The sequence below is a fragment of the Malania oleifera genome, chromosome 9 (genome assembly GCF_029873635.1).
Source record: "Malania oleifera isolate guangnan ecotype guangnan chromosome 9, ASM2987363v1, whole genome shotgun sequence".
Lineage (NCBI taxonomy): Eukaryota > Viridiplantae > Streptophyta > Magnoliopsida > Santalales > Ximeniaceae > Malania > Malania oleifera.
In genome coordinates this window covers 8373759-8397603 of record NC_080425.1, presented here as the reverse complement: position 1 = coordinate 8397603, position 23845 = coordinate 8373759, and the positions used below count along the sequence as shown (strand labels likewise).

The window sequence follows — 23845 nt, the reverse complement described above, 5'->3', positions numbered from 1 at the left end:
AATGAAGGCTAGTCAGTGCTACATATGAATTCTAGCTTTGGAACTTTACAAGAAGCAAAAATTTTGCATACAGTCAACAAAAATTTTTGCAAAGTATTTTATGAAATAATAGAAGTAGAGAAATGGTGCAGGGAAGTAGAATAAGTGTGTTTTTTGGCTTGGTGTTTATAAAAATCAAACACCTTTTCTCATAGGCTTACAGTATTCTATATCAAAATATTGCTTTAAATTAGCATACTTCTTCTTTTGTAGAGGTAATGTATGAATTTAAATTAATAGTTAGATTTCAAAATTTACTTGTACTGGCTATATAAAATCCTTAAACACCCGTACTGCAATGGATAATCCAGATTAATAAAAAGAAACGCAGCCCAAAATGATGGACTAAGCTCAATGTTGTACAATATAAAATACTAAGCACTCCACCAGTTATATATTCAGTATATGGGAATGAAATTCAATTAGATAAAATCAAATTTCAAGTTTAAGTATTCATTCAACTATATTCCCAAGCTCATTTCAAAGCATGACATAAAGTGATTCAATGCACCCCACAAACCACTACCATGCTGCCACCACCTTAATTATGATGCTCCAATGGGCTATCCACTTCTTTTTCCTAACCTTATCATGTATGACAATCTTTCCATGCCTCTCCTTAATTAGATGATTTTGGAAACCTTGAACTACAGAAGTCCATCCAACTTTAAAAATTTTCAATAGAACACTCTTCTCATTATCATAATTCTCTCTCCCTCTCTCCCATATGATAAGGTGAATGCGTACAAATAAATATTTAAAAGCTTTATCTACCTGCTAAACATCACACTTACTTTTCATCTAATAGTTTGTGTAAATTATATTATAAAGTGTTTATAGTATAATTATACAAAGCAATGAATAAAAGTGAGGTGCTTACAGTTGTCTATCAGCATGGTCAACACCTTACCATTCTCTAGACTTGCACCAACTACAATTACAAATGTGCAGAGGGTGTAGAGATAAAATTCATTTGGCACGTAGGATACAAGTCTATTTGGCAAGTTAGATACAAAATCTTTCTTAAAGAACAAAACAAAAATTAAAAACAAAGAAAGGCAAATAAGAAAAATCTTCATCCATGTACTCTGTACAACTGTAGATGAAATTTATGGCAGTATGATTTCTTCCATGAAAATCAGTTTGAAACTTTGATTGGAGAATTAAAACAATCAGACAAGTTGCATCCAAAGGTGCAAAACCTTCCATCTTGTTGCTTCGCCTCGAGGACCTGACCCATTAATATGTCCAGCTCATTTGAGTAACCTGATTCATGCAACTTGGCGACATACAGGACTGTAGTAGATGCTCCTCTCTGATCATATGTACAAAAGATTTCCAGGGATTTGGCAGCTTACATGTTGTGGCTGGTGTGATGAGTTATCCCTCCTCGACTTCATCATCAGGATTTCCATAAACAACGGAGAAATAGTAACCTAGTGTTCTCACTGTGAGGCCTGGAAACCTGTGACCACCACCTGGTCGTGGATCTATTTTAACAAATGGCCATTTCATGGCTTGTGCAGCTTCGCATTCTTCCCATCCATCCCCGATTACACAAAACTGGGTGTTTGGGCTGTTGAAACGATCCTGGATCTGTAAGAAACACTGGAGCTTCCCCACCTCCCATGAGCTATAGACTGAACAAATGGCAGAAATCATTAATATATATGCATCACAGAAACAATCAATATCTGATGACTGTCTGGCAGCAAAAGCACCAAAAATAAAATTATTCAGGTCTGTTATTCTCATTAAAAAGTTGAATTTTCAGCCTATCTGGGTTTGACCCCAACACAAACAATTGGGATCATCATAGTCCCCAAAACTTGGTTGGCCGATGAGGAAAATGATGTATACATAACATGTTTTATAGTTTTATGTACAGCAAGTAGTTCAAATTTATTTTAAGACAATTGGCTGGCAGGCTGATCATTGTTGCTCCCCGATGAATGAGATAGCTTCAAAGTTGGAGCTCAAACCCACCGGAAAAGATGTCACAACTCACGACCAAGATGGGAGCCCAACCAAAATTTTTTACCTCCAACTCCAACCTGGCACGCGGCCAGTTGTAATGTAGTGGTATAAAAAGAAGGGCAATGCTGTGGTAAATATACAACTAGAAAGAATTCTACTAAAATAGGAGTACAATTAACAGAGGGGCGTGGGGGTGTTACTATAATGTTATTGGCATGCTTATGGGCTCAATGAACATAGACTAGAGATACCATCTGACAAAGGGGTTAAAAAAAAATAAAAAAATAAAAAGGAAAGAGAGGCACTGTTGGGTGAACTATGAATGTATACATACAGCAGCCCAGTCCAATGTCAGTAGCTCAACTTTTGTTAGCAGCTTAGCCTAGAAATGGCCAGGGCATAAACCAGCACCTAAGAAAGCAGGCACCAACTGATATGGGCGACCTCATGGCTAGAGCATGGAAATGCATAAACATACAAGAAACCAAGGCAGCTCGCTGGGAGCAGAACAGACCAAAAAGAGAAGTTGGAGGGAACCTCAAGGAGAATACTAAGAAGAAAATAGGATACATCAGGTCAGCACAATCACGACATGCTCGCCCTCATCCATAGAAGTAGCATTACACTCCACTAAACATGTCAAGCAGCTAAGTTCTTATACAGATCAAGGATAAAGACTACATTTGCTGGCTGGCTCACTTGAGATCATCTTTTCAGGTGAGTGACAGTTCTATCACCTCCACAGAGATCATGGGCATATACAAATGAGTGTGTACTCTTAATGAGACAGAAACTTTAGAGGAGCATCTAGCAGGAGTGAACGCAATTCAGCCAGGCAGAGATGCACAGCAGAAAATCTTGCCACCCAAAAGGAGCAAACAAGATATGCACAAGCAGCTCAACTTCATGGATGCATTCTGGAATACAATCAAATCCAGACGCAACCCACAGGACAAGGTCAACACAGCTTTTGTGACAGAAAGAGGGCATTATTCCTACCAGGCACATGCCCTTTGGCTTTAACGATGTTGGGGCCACCTACTAAAGGCTAGTAAAATTCGATCGAGGGATCAACTTGGCAAAATGATTGATTTGATGATCACAAGGCAATTTTAAAATGAACATTGGAGGTACTTAAAAAGTATCAGCTAAAAATATCAATCCAAGCAAGTGTGCCTTTGGTGTCTCCTCATGTATACTCCTTGTGTTCACGGTGACTAATAGGGATATAGAAGCCAATCCAGAGAAGATTCAAATTCTATTGACAATGAAACCCCAGTCAAAAAAAAAGAGTTTTCAGAGCTCAACAGGATGAGTGGCAGCACTGAAACAATTTGCTGCCAGATCAGCATAAAAGTGTTCAGTATTCTTCAGGGTTCTACAAGGCCCGAAGGAGTTCAGCTAAAGAGGAGGATAAGACGAGAAAGCATTCCAGGAACTAAAGGAGTACCCTTGGCCAACACCACTCTTAACAATGCATCAGCTCATGGTGCCAGGTTTCAGGAACTAGCAGTTCACGCACACACACACAAAATAGGTGGCCTTGCTCACCACTTAATCGAATCCACCAAAGAGATACAGAAGCAAGAAAACCCATCACTCTAAAGATACAGATAATTCACCACTTCAGAGATAGAGTTTAAAAGATAAAGTTTACCACTCACAAAGGAGATACAGAACTGTAGAGAAACAAGGCAAGACCAAAGTCTCCAATTTTCATTCAAAATCACTCTCAACTAATACATGCCTCAGATGTTTCAATGGACTTGGAACGAACCTCCAAGCTTAGGAAAATGATACTCCATGTGTTTCTAGAAAAATATAATTGACTTTGACAAAACAAAGACTCAAAAGAAGAGCTTAACGCGTTTTCTACTTAAGGAATACCAACAGAAACATAAAAAGCTTAGAGGGCAGACTGCACACTAAAATTCAAACTATCGTAACTTCTAGTAGACAACTCCAATTAATGTCTTATTTTTAGTCCATTAAATAGAGCACTTCTTCAACTTTAATTCCATATATGATGTGCATATTTTCAAACCCTAGAACCTTTCCAAAAATGGGCTCCAAACTGGGCCAAAACCTGCTGGTCCACCACTTCAAGAACAGACTTCGTTTGCATGATAAAGTCACCTTTTGAACTTGTTAAGTACACTCCTGAGTCAGCTCATAGAAGACTGATTCATTTACTTGGCCGTATTAGTTTTGAGCTGATGTAGGAAGAAGCTTATGTTCACCCCCGACAGGAAAAGGTGGTGAAGACTAAGAATTGGGGACGAGCTGACCAAGAACAACCCTATAATATTTGAGGACCTTGGAATAAAATGGGTCCATGGGAAAACAAATCATCCCCAAATAAACCATAGAAATAGAGCGTGTGAAGCTGGTGATGAAAAACAAGTAGATTGGGACTTGGGAGCAAGGAGCCTGCCAACAGTCAGAAGCAAAGAAGCCAAATGTGAAACAGCCTTTAAAAGAGAGAGCAGGATAGGCCAGAAAGGGAAGAGAGTAACAGTGCCTAACCAGGGCCATAAGAAAAGAAGGGGGAGAAGAAGATATTTAAGATGGCTGAAAATGGATGAATGCCTAGCTGTGATGTCAAAAAGGAGCCGCGTGCTTTGTGGAAGCGCTTATGGGAAAGGCACTAGACACAGAAGAAGGAAAGAAATGGAGCAAGGGAGAGGCTCTTACATATATAGAGCAACCCAACAGACCCAATTTATTCAAGATCAATGGTGGAGCTGAATCTTGGTAAAACCACCAATCATGGTGTGATACATGTTCTATTACCAAGATTGAAATGAAGTGCTTCAAGAAGCAAAAAGGCACCTTAAAAGAAAACAAATCATTTGTCTGTCACCCTTCCTGAAACTCCTGGATTTCACATAAAAAACTTCCTAAGCCATCCAGATCTCAGCCATGCTGACCTGCCCAGGAAAAAGGGAAAAAGGGAAAAAGGGAAAAAGGGAGGCCTCAAAGTCGAATCGACCTGAGCTAATCAGGTTGGGTAGGCTAAAATGGGCAAGTCGTGAAGGAAATTCACCAACCTATCCAACTAGAGCAAGCTACATTTTTAAGTGGACTGACCAAATTCAGAATGGATAAGCTCCACTGAGCAGACTTAATAGAAGAAAGGCATGACAACTTTGCTAACAGATGTGCCAGAGAGAGAGAGAGAGAGAGAGGTCCAGCAGAGTTGGCCCAGTCTGGGGTACCGGCAGATTTGAGCACTGTAAACTTAGCAATGAATAACCTGGCTTAGTCATACAGACTTAACCTGTGGGATGCACATCATGTTGGGCTTTTGTGGAGCCTAGTTGTGTCTTAATTTGGATGACGACCCGACCTCTGTTTAATTAGAGATTTCTATCCTAAGGCTTAGTCCATGGAGCGAAGGCTTGGGCCGTGATTAGGGTGCAACATTCGGAACGGAACCCTAGGCGCAACATATAAAAAGGGTGCTTTCAAGTGATTAGGGTTTGTGTGGTTGTATCCGCGAGAGAGAGAGAGAGCGAGAGAATTGTATCACCGCACTCTCTGTGCTTTCTTCCTGATAATATTGAAATCCCTGCAACTCCGTGGACGTAGGCAAAATTGCCGAACCACATAAATATTGTCTTGTGCGTGTGATTGAATTTTTCTTTGGCGTTATTCTTTCTCTATTTGTTTCTCACAGGTTTCGGGAATTTGTTCGTATATTCCTAACACATCATACTTGCCCAGTGCTATCCATAGCAGACCCAACCAGCTGGGTATGCAGCAGGGCTGGCCTGGCAAGAAAGCCAAGCCAAGTGCATCAACTTCACGTGGTCTGAGCCCAAGTGGAGACAAGCAGATTTAGGGTAAGAGACGAGCCACTTTGGTTAGCCCTAGGATGAGGAGGGCATTTGTCTTGGCCAACTCAATACTCCAGCAAACAACACCCTTCACCATAGATGTTTCCACCTTAGCTTTGGGAGTGGAGAGTATCTGTTGGGGGGTACTACAAAATTGAGCCTGTATCCAGCAGTCTAGTAGTATGTCAGCAGCTCTACTTTTTTCAGCGGCTTAGCCCAATAATGGCTGGGCAAGCGTGCAACCTGCACAACCCAAATGACAGGGATCCACCCTTGTTCAAGCAACCTGAGCCTACCTTCACCCAGAACCAGAAAAAAACCCATTTCTTGGGCTGCTAGAAACCCTTATGGCATCTTCTTGACATAACCCACTTGCGTCATGAGAGAATCACAATGTAACCAGGTCAACACTGAACCAGCCTCCCTGGGTGCCCTTATCCCCTCAGAAAGAGGTTAAGGTCACACTCTTTCCCTACGACTTCTTCCCAGCACCTTTCTTCCCTGCACCTTGCATCACTGTCATAACCTTAAGCATTTGAAAGGTCACCTAGAGGCAACTCAGAGCCTTCCAAGTCATGTTTTCTTCATGACTTTGTGCAGAAACTGCTTGTTGGTGCCATGATCAAAGTCATACAGCAACAGGTGATATATTCATATGAAATTTTTGTATAATTACATAAATATAAAGATATATAAATCTAGCACATCAACCAAATTTGAAAATAAGTTAGCAAAACAATGATAACAATAAAATCAACCTTCAACATGAAGATTATATAAGTGCAAGCACAAAAACAACTTAAAACACCATAAATTTCCTAGATGAGATGAGCAGCTTCATAAGGAATCCTTCCTAGAGAGTGAACAAGCCCCCTGTACCATTCTCTGAGAGAATGGATAAGGACACCTAGAGAAGCCCTCCCCTTTTAATCTTTTAAGTTTAACAACTCTTTTAGTTAAACTAATATTTTATCATTTTGACAAGAAATAAAAAAGGACAAAAGACACTAATCTCCCTTGAGGTTTGGCAAAAAGACAATGACCTCCCTGGAGGTTTCAAAAATTCCATATTTTGAAACTTCAAGAGAGGTCTGTGGTATTTTTGAAACCTCAAAGGAGGTCTCTGTCTTTTTGCCAAACCTCAAGGGAAGTCTGTGCCATTTTTGAAACCTTAGGGAGGTTTCTATCTTTTTTTCCAAACCCAGGGGAGGTGAGTGTTTTTTGCCCTTAAAAAAGAAAAACAACTGTTTATTTGAAGTTTTGAACAATTTACAAAGTTGCCTCATTAATCTCAAAGTCACATTCCACCAGTTTTCATATCAGGTGTATGTTTCAGCACATACAGACACATGTTATATTGTGCCGAAGGCATTTCCATGTTGCACACAACAGATCACTGAAATAACCTACTGCTCCACAGCTTATGACTGATCCCTCTGGTCTTATAACACGGATCAGTTTAATAGCAACCAGGAGCATGGCTGAACTGGGTCAAGAAAGAAACAGAAAAATGAACCAAGGTCAATCTAGCCAACTTAGAGTGACTTGGCTTGAATTAGCTTCATCAGGCAGGTTAAGTCTCTTTAACCTGGTCAACATAAAAGACAAATATTTTGCGAATAGGAAGACAACTTTTGTTTTTGTAGCTAAGAAGACTTGAACCTTAAACCTCCTCTTGGAATGTTAGTATTGAATAGCTTGACATATATAGTGAGTGGCCCACCTCCTGAGAGCTTAAAGCTTCTCCATGCAGTGGTAACCCGGCAATGCATCAAAGCAAAGGTTGTCAAAGGTCCTGAGTTTAATTATTGTTGCACACATTTATTGTCTATTCGTTAAAAAATTATTATTCCCATTATAAGTGTTATTCACTATTTGTTTACCCATCCACGTGCAAAGTGTCATGGCTTGATATACATTGTTAGCCCACAATCTTTTAGGTTGGATATTTAAGAATAACCATCCCACATTCATATTGACAAACAAGACAATTGGATATTTTCGTACATAGTTATTAAAATTTAATGCATTATGGCAAAACTAACTGAAAAAAATTAAAATTTAAAAAATTTAAAAAAAAAACCAAAAAATATAAAAATAAAAATAAAAAAATTATTAACATGCTTATGCTGATTTTTGAAAATTAAAATTAAACTAACTTTTTTTTTTTAATCAATATTTTTAAATCATATTATTAATTTGAATAAATATCTGTTTTTCATCATTTTATGTAAAATGTTTGTACTTGTAGACATCATATAGTTCTGCCACAGAGCATATGAGGAATTTATACATGTATTCATAAAATATGTATGACATCACTTAAGATTTATAAATATAATAAAATATTGCCTTGCAAGCCCAACCATCGGGTCACTGGGTCAATAGGTAACATGCTCTCCTGACTGGGTTAGGGCTGGTCTGGGTTTTATAAAACATTGGTGATGCAATGTATGTTTTCTTCATAAAGCTCAACAACTTTGGTTATATACTTATATGTTAGAAATGTTCTCTTTTTGCAATCTAACAGTCATGGAAACAAAAGTGCATCGAGCAAACTAATTTAGAAGGTCTCGATTTTTATCCAAATGGATAATAAAGCATGGCATGCATAGACATGAATTGTACACAAGTCGCAAGAGAGTAAATACCCGAGGATCAGAACATTTTCTGAATGTGCAGAAAACAAAAGCACTCTAAACTTAAAATTAAGGAGAAAAAAGGTTGGACAGACCATTTCCATGCGTTATCAAAACATCCAGCCGAAAAAGTAAGCATTTGACAAGGCTAGGTATCAATGATCCAGAAGTCACTAAAACATTAACGTGCTGCACTGTTGCAGCAACATTTTCAGTTGCACCATCAGCAGAGGTAACACAATTATTCGAAACTCTGATCCCACCTGAAATCTCCTCCAAGAAAGTCCGTGCTACATTAAAAAAGGACTAGGATGAATTTCTATGCAAAGCATGAAGTTAAAAAATAATTAGGGACGTGAAGAAAGCTAAAACTACAACTTCATTTCTCACACCATAGTAGAAGTCAAAGTTAATCTTTAGAATAACATGCTGATGCCAAGTGACATATTGAAAGCAAAATGGACTGTTGCTGAAACTATAATGATGAAAGCCAAGGATTTGTCAATGAATAATGATGGTTTGCAACATGTGTATTGCTGTAGAGAAGCAATGTCGTGTTTTAGTACAATATGTTGGGACATGCACCAATATTTTAAATGGATGAAAGAATTCATGAATGGCAACGTTTGATTCCTAACTTACAGAAAGTTCTGGAAGAGCATCGTTCCCCATAAACAAAAAAAAATCAAAATTGTGCAAGAAAATCTCGGGGTCATTCAGTTAAAAACAAATAAAATAACTGTGATCAAAAGTCGTGAAAGTAACAAGGAGCTGAAACTAAACAGCCATGAAGTGAAAGATGAAATTGAACTAACACACCATGAGTCCCATAAGACCCACCAGCATTCTATAGCTATGAAATTATATACACAAGGAGAGAAGATAGAGGGAGGAGAAAGCATGTTCAATAGGTAAAATCAACACATAGCAAAGAATACATCCATGTTATCCAAATGTTCAAGTACCCAACAAAAATATGTATATGAGGAAGATTTATGAGTAGCTCATGTTAGTATGAGTTTTCTTTGACAATTCTTTACTTTAGTAATTCGGTAAGCACAATGATAGGTCTCTCCCTCCATTTGTAATATAAGCCAAGTAAACAACAATGACCACATTACCTTACCAAATCACGCACTAACTCATGCATACTAAAACAGCAATAATACTAATTAACTAAAGTAACTAACTAGTAACGGTCTCCTTTCCGCTCCATAAAACTATTTGGAAGGCCTTGTTTAGCTAGTTGTCCTTAATAGAGTTCACACCAACAATCTGAGGCAGAGTAGCAGACCTTCAAAGGCACTTTCTCCTTATGTGTGTTATTTATGTTTGATAATTCAGAAGCAGCTTCTCATATGTTTTTGCATTACACTTTTGCTTGGAGTATTTGGAATAAGCTTCTTCCTCTTGTAGGAGAAAGTTGGGTTTGTCCAGATTCAATGGAGGATTTGTTGGTCATCTCCCTAGTTTGGGTTAGAAGAAAGGAAGCAAATGCTTTGTGGAGTTGTGCGGTTCTCGCACAGGTTTATGGGTGGAACAAAATGCTCAAATATCTACAGTGAAAAGCTAAATTCTTCTTTTGTTATAGGAGAAGACTCATTACTTAGCCTCGCTTCGGTGTTCTGCATCTGGTTGTTTCACAGGAATGAGGTTTTCTTATATTCATCTGGTTGTTTAGGAGGATTTCTTATTCTCCTTTTTGTATATTCTTTCTATTCTAATGAATTCATCTTCTTTTGTTATTTAACCCAAAAAAGAGGGAAATAAAGTCTTTGAATAATCAATACCATACGTTTTGGTGTATTGTGTACCCCTTCGCAACCAATTAATCTTTAAGCCTTAGGAAGATATTTGATGCTGAAAACCTAACAACCCCTAACCAACTCCTAACCATTAAGGAAGATCCACCAAGTCACATGTTCCTCAATGGTCAAGGCATACACTTCTACAAGGCATCCACTTCTACATCCATTGCATACTTCCACCCAGGTTAGCAAACACTTAAACATGTGATGAAAGGATAAAAAACAGAGGAAAAGGACAAAGCAAAATAAAGCATTCTAATAACAAGGTGAAGAATTGAAACATAATGATAATAAAAAATTACAGACTGCTGCTTAGAACGAGTTTGGGGACCTTTCCGTCATTCATAAACCCTCAATCGTTTTTCTTAGCCAGTAACCAATGAATTGAAGTTGAGGTTTTCTGTAAATGAATAAGGGTGGGAATAAGAGAATAAACACACAAAAGGGGGACCAGAATACTGCTGCCTAGCAATCAAAGCTTGTACAGCTAAGGGTATACAACACAAACCCAACTCCCAAATGCCATGCACCAGTTGAGAGTGTGTTGCCACCGATTTGTGTGCTACAGCAACACTCAAATGGGCATGCAACACCCCATGAGATAGTTTTGCATAGTCATCTTTTTCACAATAAGTTTTTTGCAAGCATTGGGAGATTTTCTATGATTTAATCCCTAAATTACCCTCAAACATTACTAGGCCCATTTTTCAAGATTTTCCTCTCGAGGCATCTGTTGGCCTTACAAGGCATAAAATCTTATTTTGATGATAACAAATCAGAGGAACTTAACATATTTGGTTAAGTGATGATATTTTAGGACTCCAGCATGTGAATACAAGGTCAAGTGCACACAAGGATTATTGAAAGTTCATACTCCAAAGAAAGAAGATCTCATAAAGCTTATATTATTAAAGCATGGATTCAAAGATGATTTGATGAAGCTTAAAGTGAATTGAAGTTGGAAGTCAAGATAGACTCAAGAGATGGAAAAGCATGAAGACTTGAGTACTTAGAATGTATAAGTCTTAAGAAGTCTCATGTAAATACTTCAAGCGATTTCAATATAGATATATGAAACTCTTAGGTTAATTTCTTGGACCTAGATACCTTTTAAAATACTTGAAAAATATTTTTATAAAAGGTTAAAATTATTTTTGGAATAACAAGCACCAAAACAAGATCTTTCAAATTCTGTTCTTTTTTCTACATCTGCATTGATGAGCACTTTTCTCTATCAAAAACTCCTTATCTTAAAAAGTGTTCAGCATGAAAGTTGTGGGATTTTCTCTTAGCTTTCTGTTGATACCAAGAACGTCTAATTTCGAGTTGTATAGAAAAATTTATGACCAAAATACTAAAAGATGGCCGAAGCTGTCAGGTGCTTGACAATGTTGACCCAGGCAACTGACATGTAGATAAAATGATTTTTGAAAAAACCCGAGAGGACCCAAGTGACTGACTCTTCATACCCAGACAACTAACTCTTCGAAAATTCAAATTTTAAAAATAACGGAAACTTTCCAAAAGTGATTTCTTGGCCACCAAACTTTGTGAAAACTTGGAGAATACTTCAAGCAACTTGGGCAACACAAAAATATGCTTTTTAACTCTGTAAATACATACTAAACCTAAGGATTTTATACACCAACAATTAAGAAATCAGCTATTGTTCAAATTCTTCCACATTCAAAGAATTCTTGCTAAGCATACTTTGCTGAAAGCTATTGCTACGAATTTGCTGAATTAAAGCTTGAGGTTCATGTGCTTAAACTGAGATTTTTCAAATATAAAGAACCCCGGTGATATATTCTTAAGCTTCATCTATTTATATTGATTAATTGCTGAAGTATATTGTGCTATAACTTGTACTAATCTGCTCTTGAAGATAGTGTCTTTGTACACCAAATTTATTTCTTGTTTTTCTAGACAGTTCAGGATTGTTGAATCGTTGTATCGAGCGTGGGGTATCGCTTTGATAGGAGGCTCCACCCTAGTTGAAGGAGGGATTGTGAAAGGCTGCTCCTGCCCGCAAAGGAGTGTGTAAGGTTGCTCCTACCCATAAAGGAGTGGTATAGTGGGATTCTTAGGTGTGTTACCTAAGGCGAGGACGTAGGCGGGTATAACCGAACCTCGTAAAACTCGTGGTGTCACTCTCTTCCCTACTCTCATTTAATTTTCTGCTCATATAAACTGCATGGTTGGATTTTAATTTTTGCTCATATAAACTACGTTGATTGGATATTAAATAAGCTGAAAATTAATTTGACTTTGGGATTGCGGAAACCAAAAGGGAGAACGTTGGTTGATCAATACTTACTGCGGAAACCATAAGGGAATACATTGATTGATTAACACCCAAAACTCATTAATTGAAAGTTTATTTAAATTTTGACTTTTGGAAGAGCGTTGGAAATTTCAATTGTGTTTCATATTGAGAAATCAAATCTATTAATACAGGGCTTTTATCAGCTACATTCTTAAACTCTACTTTGAGTTACTCAATTGCTAAATCTTGGAAGCATTGCTGAATTCATTCTATATTGTGAATCTTGTTTTGGGAATCTTGGTTGGTTGAACTAAATTGCTGAAAGAAGTATTCAAGTTAGAACTCTCATTCATAAAGGTTTATAACTAAATTAATTTTCCGCTGAACTTGTGATTGTAAACCAACTTTGTATGTGTATTTTCTGAAACCAAAAAGAATTAAGAAAGAATTAATTAAAGAGGGTATAAAGAAATTTTAAATTTCCAATTCACCCCCACCCCCCCTCTTGGGAATACACCTTCCTTTTCAGCATCTAATCTAAACTTGCGCCCAAATGAAATTTTTTTTTCTTTTCCTCTACATTTACTGTAAACACTATGAGTGAGGATTGTGCTATTGTAAAGGACTTGTGTTTTTGAGTATTAGTTATTACCCTTCAATGAGAGGAAAAGGGTTCACCCTTTGTTGTAATAGGATAGTGAGTTAGTGACCCAATCAAGGCCACTAAGGATGTGAACCCTTGGTGATTAGGGACAGGTGATCCTGAGGGAAGTAATTTCAAGTAGATCATGTGCAGGACTATTGGGTCATGAATTCGTGCAGATGGTGGTAGGCAAAGCGCTTTTTTGTGACCATGCTTGTTAGAATAGTAGAATCTAGAATGCTCAAAAGGAAATCTTAAGGAGTGACATGGATCTCTCTTTCCTTATCTCTTTACTTCATTTGCTGCATGTGTGTATGTGAATCTGTGGTCTGCTTAAATTATCAGCTTCTGCACATCACTTTGATTGCTAACCAAGTTAGAATTCAAGACACTAAATCCAAACCAACATCCCCATTCCTGATCTTCCTTTGGGTGCCTATCCAAACCAACAGGTTTGAAAGCCTAAGGGCCTCTCTTTTAAATAAGCCTCAATGGGGTCTCAACAAGGAGAGAAATTATGCTGTTAGGTGCATGACTCCTATCTACCTAATTGTCTCATTTCATCTATTGAAATTGATGTCATGTTGCAATTCGTCCTCTATTTATAAATGAAATCTCATTAGAGCAGTAAAATGAATGACACTCAAAAGGAGTAAAAATAAAAATAAAGAAAAGAGAAACGGAAATCTATCCATGCTCTCTAAAGCTTCACTCATGGACCGCTGCTTTGATCAATTACACCTAAACACCAAAATGCAACAAGAAGACAATGTGTCTGTTAAGTGCATGATTCCTATCTACTTAATTTCTTATTTCATCTATTGAAATTGATATCATGTTGCAATTCGTCCTCTATTTATAAATGAAACTCTTGTTAGAGCAGTAAAATGAAAGTGCTCAAAAGGAATAAATAATGAAAGGAAAGAAAGAGACACAAAACTCAATCCATACTCTCTAATGTTTCACTCATGGACCACTTCTTTGATCAATTATGCCTGAACACCAAAATGCAACAAGAAAACAAGGTGTCTAACCAAGAGCCTTCACACCTCGAACCCGTGAAAGATTATTAAAAGCCTTTTGTTGCCAATCATATAGTTGTGATTTTATTATTATTGAGAAACAATTTCACTACAACTGCCAGCTTAATTTTTGTTAGCAGAGTCATTATGTAAATAATGACTATGCCTGTTTCGTGTATTCCAGCATGAATTTCCATAGGAAAAACAGATACACCAGAAAAATCCTTTGAATGCAAGTTTTTTTTAGCAAAAATACAAAATAAAAACAATCAAAGTGAAAAAGAATGATCACAAGACATGGTTTTTGTTAAGATTTGATTGAAATGAATGATCTCACTTGAAGATAGGTCTCTTCCTCCATTTATAATACAAAATAAACACATTTTAATGACAATAATACCCTTACTAAGTCTCACTAATTAACATACTAACACATTCCATAATAATAATACTAAAAGACATACAACCTCTAACACTCCCCCTCAAGCTGGAGCATATATGTCATATGCTCCTAGCTTGTTACAAATGAATTTAACACGAGCACCCCCCAATGCTTTGGTAAACAAATCAGCAAGCTGCATGTCCAACTTCACATATGCGATTGTAATGAGCTTCTGCACAAGTTTCTCCTGAACAAAGTGGCAATCAACTTCAATGTGTTTCGTCTGCTCATGAAAGACTGGGTTGGAGGCAATATGAAGAGCAGTTTGATTATCACACATCAACTTCATAGGCTGAGAATGCGAAAAACCCAATTCTTCCAACATGTTCTTTAACTAGACAAGTTCACAAGCAGTGTGAGCCATAGCTTTATATTCTGATTCAGTACTTTGACATTGCCACCACAATTTGTTTCTTACTCTTCCAAGAAACCAAATTACCACCAACCAAGACACAGTACCCGGTGGTGCATCTTCAATCGGAAGGCGATCCAACCCAATCTACATTTGTATATCCATGCATATAAGTGTGACCATGATCACGATATAAAAGACCTCTCCCACGTGAACCTTTGAGATATCTCAAGATGCGAATTACTGCGCCCAAATGACTTGTCCTTGAAGAATCTAGAAATTGACTCACAACACTTGTTACAAAAGATATATCCAGCCGGGCAACAGTGAGATAATTCAACTTTTCAACAAGTCTTTGGTATTGTCTAGGATTAGGTAGCAAATCACCCATACCCAACATTAACTTGTTGTTAGGGTCCATGGATGTATCAACCATTTTAGATCCCAACAAGCCAATTTCATATTCATCCAACAGATCAAGAACATACTTCCTCAGTGACACAACAGTTCCGATACGAGATCTAGATACTTCTATACCCTAGAAGTATTTCAACAGTCCCAAATCTTGGGTTTAAAACTTAGTCTGTAGAAAAATTTTGAGACTTTGAATACCTTTATCATCATCACCTATAATAACAATATCATCAGCATAAACAATAAGGATCCTACCAAAACACAAAATGATCCAAAGAACACCATCGAAGACCAAACTCAAGTACTACAGCACTGAAACGACCAAACCATGCTCTGGGAAACTGTTTTAAACCATATAAGCCTTCTTCAACCGACACACTAAGCCTGACTCCCCCTGAGCAACAAACCCAGGTGGTCGCTCCATATAAACCTCCTCCTCAAGGTCACCATGCAAGAAGGCATTTTTCACACCTAGCTGATGCAAAGGCCAGTGACAAGTAGTAGCCAAGGAGATGAACAGACGTACTAAAGTAAGTTTGGCAACTAGAGAAAAAATTATAAGAATAATCCAAATCATACACCTAGGTGTATCTCTTAGCAACAAGATAGGCCTTTAAACGAGCGACAAAACCATCAGGGTAGACTTTCACAGTGTAAACGCAGAGACAATCAACCATAAACTTGTCAAGATGAAGAGGTATCAAGTCCCAAGTACCATTGTCATGTAAAGCATTCATCTCTTCAACCATAGCATCCCTCCACCCATAATGGGCTAATGCTTCCGAAACAAATTTAGGAAGTGTAGAAAATGACAGAGCAATAGCAAAACAATAATAGGAGGATAAGAAACATAATTGGAAATGAGGTGTTGAGTGCATGTGTGTTTACCTTTCCCAACAACAATAGAAGGATCAACATCATGGGAAGTATGATCATCAAACGAGGAAACCAAAGGCGTGGTAGTAGAAGCTAAAGGGGACTCTCTACCTTGGAGCCACCGTTGTGAATACACCTACAAATTAGGGTGATCAAGATGATGACAAGAACTCGAACTACATGGAGACTCGGTTGGTTGGGCAAGGACAGCAACATAGAATTTGGAAGATTAGACAAAGGAAGAGACTCATTGAGCTCAAAAGCACTCAATGACTAGGTGTAGTAAGGTGTAGACTCAAAGAAGGTGGCATCAACAGAAACAAAGAAGCGATGCAACATAGGACTATAACAATGATATCCCTTTTAAGTATATGAGTAGCCCAAAAAGACACATTTTATAGTATGAGGATTCAACTTATCCACCCTAGGAGTTAGTTGATGAACAAAGGACACACCCAAATATACAAGGAGGAAGATAAATAAAGGTGAATTAGGAAAGAGAATGGAGCAGGGAATTTTACCACTGAGAACAAAGGATGGCATTTTGTTGATCAAATAACAAGCAATAAGTACAACATCACTCCAAAACACTTTAGTTACATGCATTTGATAAAGTAAGGTGCAAGTGATTTCATGAAGATGTCTATTTTTCTGCTCTGCAACCCCATTTTGTTTAGGAGTGTGGGTACAGGATGATTGATTAACAATACCAAATTGAGTCATATAAGTAGTGAATTGTGCACTAAAAAACTCTTTAGCATTATCACTTCGAAGTATTCGAACTAGAAAACCAAATTTAAGTCTTTATTTCATAACAAAAGGCACAAAATACATGAAATAACTCAGAATGATCTTTATTAAATATAACCAAGTCATTCTTGAACGATCATCCACAAAGGTTACAAAGTACTGGAAAGCCAACTTGGACACGACCCTACTAGGACCCCAGACATCTGAATGAATAAACATAAAAGGGCTTGCAACCCATTTATTGCGAAAGAAACACGATGGTGCTTTCCCAACTAACAAGATGGACAACCGAGACTAGACATAGAACTCAAACTAGGCACAAGACATTTTAGCTTTTCCAATGAAGGATGACCCAAGCGACAATGAATTTGGAAAGGTGTGGCAGCAGCAGTTTAGGCGGTAGAAGGAGATAGCGGCTCAAAGTGATAGAGTCCACTAGCTTCACGCCCTCCGCCAATCGTCCTCCTTGTCTTCAAATCCCAAATAACCACAAAATCAGGGAAGAATGTCACTGAACAATTCATGGATTTAGTAATTTTGCTAACAAACTTAAGATTGAAAGGAAATTTTGGAATATATAAAACCGAAAGAAGAGAAATAGAAGAAGTGGGACTTACAGTCCCAATTCCCTTAACTGCAATAGAGGGTTCATCAAAAAAAGTAACACAAGGTAAATTTGCAGGATATTCACGAGTAGAGAAAAAGCTAGGTATACTTGTGATATGATCAGTGGCAGCAGAGTCAATAACCCGTGGATGAGGGCAAGAGGTACTAGATGACAGGAATACTGTGTGATTACCTGTTTGGGCAAGAGATGCAAAGGGAAGTGAAGCTTGTTGTGACGCTTGATACTGCTAGAACTTGGAATACTCTCCCTCTAACATAGATACAATACGTTGCCCCCAACTCGGCCCCAAAGGTGAAAGTCGGTGGTGGCTGCATTGGCTGCCCCCAAAGGTGTGAAGTTAGTGGTGGCTACATTGGCAACACGTGAAGATCCCAACACTGCTCAATACTATATGATTATTCCGTCCACAATGAGTGCACTTGCAAGAAGTACCTATGCCTTGTCCGTCTTTACCACTACGACCACCCAAACTACCGCAATAACTTTTGTGGTTGTTTGATAGAGAACTAGAATCACCCTGTGAAGCAAATGTTGTCCTCTCAGAGCCAGATGCAAGAACAGGAGAATGTGTGCTAAGGGAAGCACGAAGAACACAAGAATAAGCATCAGCAAATGATGGCTGCTCAGCCCTACTGAGCATCTAGGATCAAACTGCCTCAAACTCAGGTCTCAAGCCTGCTAGAACACGAAGAGCTTCCATATGCTCCCTCTGCTTCTGCATCTCATAAACGTCAGCAGTTATAGGTTGCACGATGTTAAGCTCCTCATGAATACGCTTCATCTCTCCAAAATAATCTGCTCCTATCTCCTTGTGGTAACTAAAAGTACTCCTAGGATAAATCATACATACGTGTAATGTTACTAGAGTATATAAGTTTAACATAATCCCAAATCTCATTGCACATTTGCACATATCTAGATACATACACATCCATGCAATCTGTGGCTCCATCGAATTCCATAAAAGGGAAACAATCAAGGCATCTTCTTGAACCCACACGTATTTTCTCTTCTCATCAAAAGAATCAGATTGGAGTAAGTGGTCAAATTTCCCTAGTCCTACTAAATGAATCCAAACAGATTTAGACCATTGAACATAGTTCTTTCCAACTTTTGAGTCGTTAATTGTGGCAGCGACGTAGGAAACAAATTTTTGGGATTCATAGATTCCATCCCAACACTCAAAAATCAGCAACCTCACCAAAAACAAGAAGAACAATCAAAACTAATCAAGGCAATCACAAACTATGTGAAGTAGTGACACAATGGCAGAAGAGGTGAACAACTCACCAACGGATATAGCACTGCCACAGCACTCACAAATCAGCAGCCATGCCAAAAACAAGAAGAAAAATCAATAATCGGGACAATCACAAACTATGTGAAGCACCGACACAACCACAAATTAGGTGAACAACTCACCAATGAATATAGCACTGCCACAGCCCCACAACTGAACATACGAATGCTGCCATGGCTCCAAAAAAACTCTCAAAGAAGCCTTCACAAACCCTGAACAAAAATTAACGGAATACCGCGAGTGCATGGTCGAAAAAGGTTGAATTTTTTAGCAAAAAAACTGGCCTAACAGCTTAATATCGTCTAAAGAAGGAATCAGAGCATGGCAGAGGACAAAAAAAAAAAAAAAGTGGACGGAACTTCACTCATGCACCAGCCAAGCGCCAGCACATGGGGTCGGCTCTATCAACATTTGGCCGGCGTGTGGGGTCAGCCCTGCCGACATTTGGCCAGTGCGTGGGAGCGCGTGGGGGTCCTCTGGCTATGGCTTTTTGTGGTATAGGGTTTAGGCAGGATCACGCTCTGATACCAAGTTTAGATTTGATTAAAATGAATGACCACAGTTGAAGATAAGTCTCTTCCTAATACAAATTAAATACATTCTACTAACAATAATACCCTAACTAACTCTCACTAATTAACATACTAACACGCTCAATAATAATAATAATACTAAAAGACATATACAACCTCTAACAATTTTAAATTGCAATCACAGGTAACACCACGTAACGGTCGCAGATGTCACCAGACGCAGAGAAGCGGAGTTACGCAACAGGAAGAGGTCGTAGTGGCCATGAATTTTTTCATGCATGCACAACCATGACAAAATTGAAGAATAAGCATGGAATCTTTTAAAACATGATTTTCAATGAATTTTGACCACTTTTATTCAATGAACAACACTTTTTAATATGCAACATGATATTTATATTAACTTTAGTGCACTGTTCACAGGAAAAGTCATTTTTTTTATACTTTCCACTACTTTAATGATTAAAAAATTTAGAAATGTAATTGAAAATGAAAACCAATTAATTAGAAACATAAAATGAGTCAATATACAATTATACATATATATATGAAATTCACCAGTATCAGTATGTGAAATATTTACATTTAATAGTTCCATATAATTTTATCATTTTCTAGAAATTTAATTTTGAAATTTTACTATTCAAAATACAATAAGTCGATAACTAAGCAAGCATAAGCATTTGGGACATTAGGGGTTAGGCAATTTAGGCCCATTAAGCAATTTAAGACTAAATAGATAGTAGTTTCATTGTATTTAACACTTAATAGTTAATACTTAATAGTTACATATTCTACTGTATTTTCTAAAAATTTTAATTTTTAAATTCTAATATTCAAAATATCAATAAATAAGCATACCAACTTTGGGACATAATTTTAATTTCTAAATGCTAATATTCAAATATCAATAACTAAGCATAGCAATTTCGGCCATTAGGGATTAGGCAATTTAGGCCCATTAAGCAAATTAATTAGTTAACCTACAAGTGTAGCACATTAGCAATTAAAAGTATAAGTACTAAGTAATAAGTGGAAATAGTTAAAGTTACAACATTGCATAAGCTTAAGCTATAAGTAGCAAATTAATTAATTAAGCACTTAAGCTATAAGCATTGTTTAAGCTTAAGTCATAAGTAGCAAATTAATTGGTTAAGCTAATAAGCTGCCTAACTTGCTTTAGCGCCCACAAAAATAAAATAAATAAAAGAAGTGGGGTGGAATAAATTGTACATGCTGGAAGTAGGCAAACCCACAAACAGGAAATCAAGACTCAGGAACTCATGAACACAAAGCATCTCCATTCCTGAACCCTCTTCAAAGCTGAAAGCCTCAAATCCTCTTCGGATTTACCCAAATCCCAAGTTTCTAGCTTGATTTCTTACTCAAATCTACCCAAATCACTTCCAAACAGCAACAAATTTCTTCCCAAATGGATAAAATGTCAAACAAAAGGGAAGGGGATGCAGTACTTCATAAAGTGATTTCAATCACAAATTTCTGTTTTGGCAGCCACAGATCACTGGATCTGGACGACCATGGTGAGAGGGAGAATTGCAGCAAAACTCAGAAAAATCAGGAGCAAATGAGGTGTTTTTCAGTACATAGGCCTTTCAGCAGGGAACGATGGTGTAACAGGGTGTAACGGCCTGTAAAAGAAGTGAAATGCACATTACAGCCAGTTATGGAAGCATAACAGCCATTATGGCCATGATTTTTTTCCTCACTACTATAGCGGTCCGTATCAATATCAGGGCCTTGAAAGTCCATTACATAATGGCTGTTACACTACGTAACAGCCGTTATTTAAAACCATATCACAAAAGGAAATTGAAAAAAGCTTTCAAAGAAGCAAGACACAAAACAAAAACCAAGTTAGTACAGTGAGCATGCCTAAGCCACCAATATTTTAATTACATTATCTTCTATAACATAGATAATACAACCACAATGCATAAAAATTGGCACACCTTGATGAGTCAATTTTGTTCATTTTTCCATTCTTATGTAACAAACATCTGTAGGAAGACAGGGGGAAAGGCTCACTTCCAGAATGCATCACTGACAAGTGACTCAACACAGCCTTTTATCAAATAACTTAGCATACCTGAAGAAAGCCATCTATCTGTATAACTATCAGTCATATCATACAAATCATCCAAAAGTTTAACCGACTCCTGATCAAGAATACCAGGCAAGCCCTGCAGGAATAGAGAGAATCGATCCACAGCATCAGACTCCATAATTATGAACATTCAATGCGGCTTTTATAGAAACATAAATTAATTTTGGAAAACAATCAAAGAAGAAAATGCAGATCTACGCAACTACACACACACACACACACAATGTTCTTATTCAAACCAACTTGAATGGATCTACTTCTAGTGTTGTTTGAATTTTAACCTGAAATAAAAATTAAAGGCCCTTTAAAGCCCTGGCTAACCATGTGTTTTTAAAATTCCATGATCATTTTCAAACTCACTACACTTCAGAGGTATGAAACATTGAAAATTAAACTGAAAACTCAGCATAAGAAATAAAAACTATATACTTAGTGACAAGCAAGCCAACAATCAATACCAACAGATAAAGTATTGAGTTAAATATAAGAAATGTAAAGGATGAGAGCACTAAATGGCCACAAAGGAGACACCAATGATTATTAGGTGGAAGTTCTGGACTTATTATGAAGTTTAGAGGATTTAAGACCAGAAAAATCTCCAACAAGTGAAATCAAGCTCTCGGATCCATTTTGGAAAGACCCTTGGCTAGGTAATGCATCCTTATCCACTTCATTCCCTCATTTTTTAGACTAAGCTCCGAGTAAAATTGAGCTATATGCCTATATCTTTCTTCATTAAGGATTTGAGTAGCCCATCGGTTTCCTGGAATCTCCATCTTCAGAGACCTCTTAATGAAAGGGATCTAGGAAAATTCTCAAATACCAAAGAAATTTGGTGGTGAGATCAAGATGCCCAAAAAACTGTATAGACAAAAATAATTTGGTATAAAACATGGGAAAAATGTAGAAGCATGGAAAACTTTGAAAAGTATAAAGAGACAACAAAAGATGCAAAAAAAAGATCGTTAGTGAAGCTAAACATTGATCATTTAACAATTTGTATGCTAGATTAGATACAAAAGAAGGGGCAAGAGGCATATTTAAACTTGCTAGAGCTAGAGAAAGAAAGAGTAAGGACTTAGGTAATGTAAACTGTATAAAAAGTGAGGATGATATTGTCTTGGACCCTTGGTTAAAGAAGAAGACATGAAATATGGCGAAGTTACTTTAGTAAGCTATTTAATGAAAACCAAGTAGAAGGCTTAAACTTAGAATTGACAAATGAGGAAACGACTAAAAATATGTGATTTATTGCAATACTAGAGTTAACAAAGTTAAGTTCGCACTCAAAAAGATGAAAAATGGAAAAACTATAGGACCATATTACATCCCAATTGGAGCTTGGAGAACGAAATTATATAATTAACTAATTTATTTAACACAATTATAAAAACTAAGAAAATGTCAAAAGAATGGAGGAAAAACACTTTAATACCTATATATAAAAATAAAGAAGACATTCAAAATTGTAATAACTATCGTAGAATTAAACTTACGAGTCATATAATGAAACTATGGAAAAGGGTAGTTTGTTGGCCTAACAAGGCTTAATCTCGTTTTGATCATGACAAACCAAGGCATCTAATTGTGCTATTAAGCGTGTATACAGGTTTTACAGTATAAAAGCACAATGAAATATGCAAATTGGAAAGCCATGAAGCACACAAGTAAATGAAAGATGGCTATTGACATGAAGCTTGGAAGACTAAGCTTAAGGACATGAAAACCTAGATAGGTTGTTATGTGTATTGTACAATAGGAATTCATGTAAGTACATCTCATGTTGGTTTTTGTTATGAAGCTCTTAGGATATTTATTTGGACCCTAGATATCTTTTAAAGTCTTGGAAAATATTTTTTACAAAGTCCAAATATTATTTCAAAATATTAAAATCATTTTTGGAATAAAATATCTACAGGAATTTGAATTTCAGGATGTTTGGGCGCCTGAGGCATCATGCTCAGCCGACTAAATGTAGAAGTCTGAACAAACTAGTCTAGCATCAGAGAGTTCGGTAAATCTAAAGCAATTTGAATTTCAGGATGTTCAGGCGCCTGAGGCATCATGCTCAATCGACTGAATGCAGAACTCTGAACAAACTAGTCCGGCATCAGAGAGTTCCGATGACCGAACCTCAAGTTCAGTCAACCAAATGGCTACTGCCATTGTTAAAGTTCCAGACACAGTTGGTT

General features: G+C 37.3%; 1 protein-coding gene across 2 annotated transcripts in view; it reads right to left on the bottom strand.

The window, feature by feature from the left end:
- Positions 1–833: 833 nt before the first annotated feature.
- LOC131164977 (eyes absent homolog) overlaps positions 834–23845 on the bottom strand; it is a 56229-nt gene continuing 33217 nt past the window's right edge. Inside the window, exons 4-6 of one of the 2 annotated variants that reach the window (XM_058122553.1) lie at positions 21636–21729; positions 8590–8784; positions 834–1679 (exon numbers count right to left, since the gene is read on the bottom strand). In XM_058122553.1, the coding sequence (XP_057978536.1) occupies positions 1420–1679; positions 8590–8784; positions 21636–21729 (549 nt within the window). In that variant the 3' untranslated portion in view covers positions 834–1419. The remainder of the gene's footprint in view (positions 1680–8589; positions 8785–21635; positions 21730–23845) is intronic. The other variant, XM_058122554.1, reaches the window with a different exon arrangement.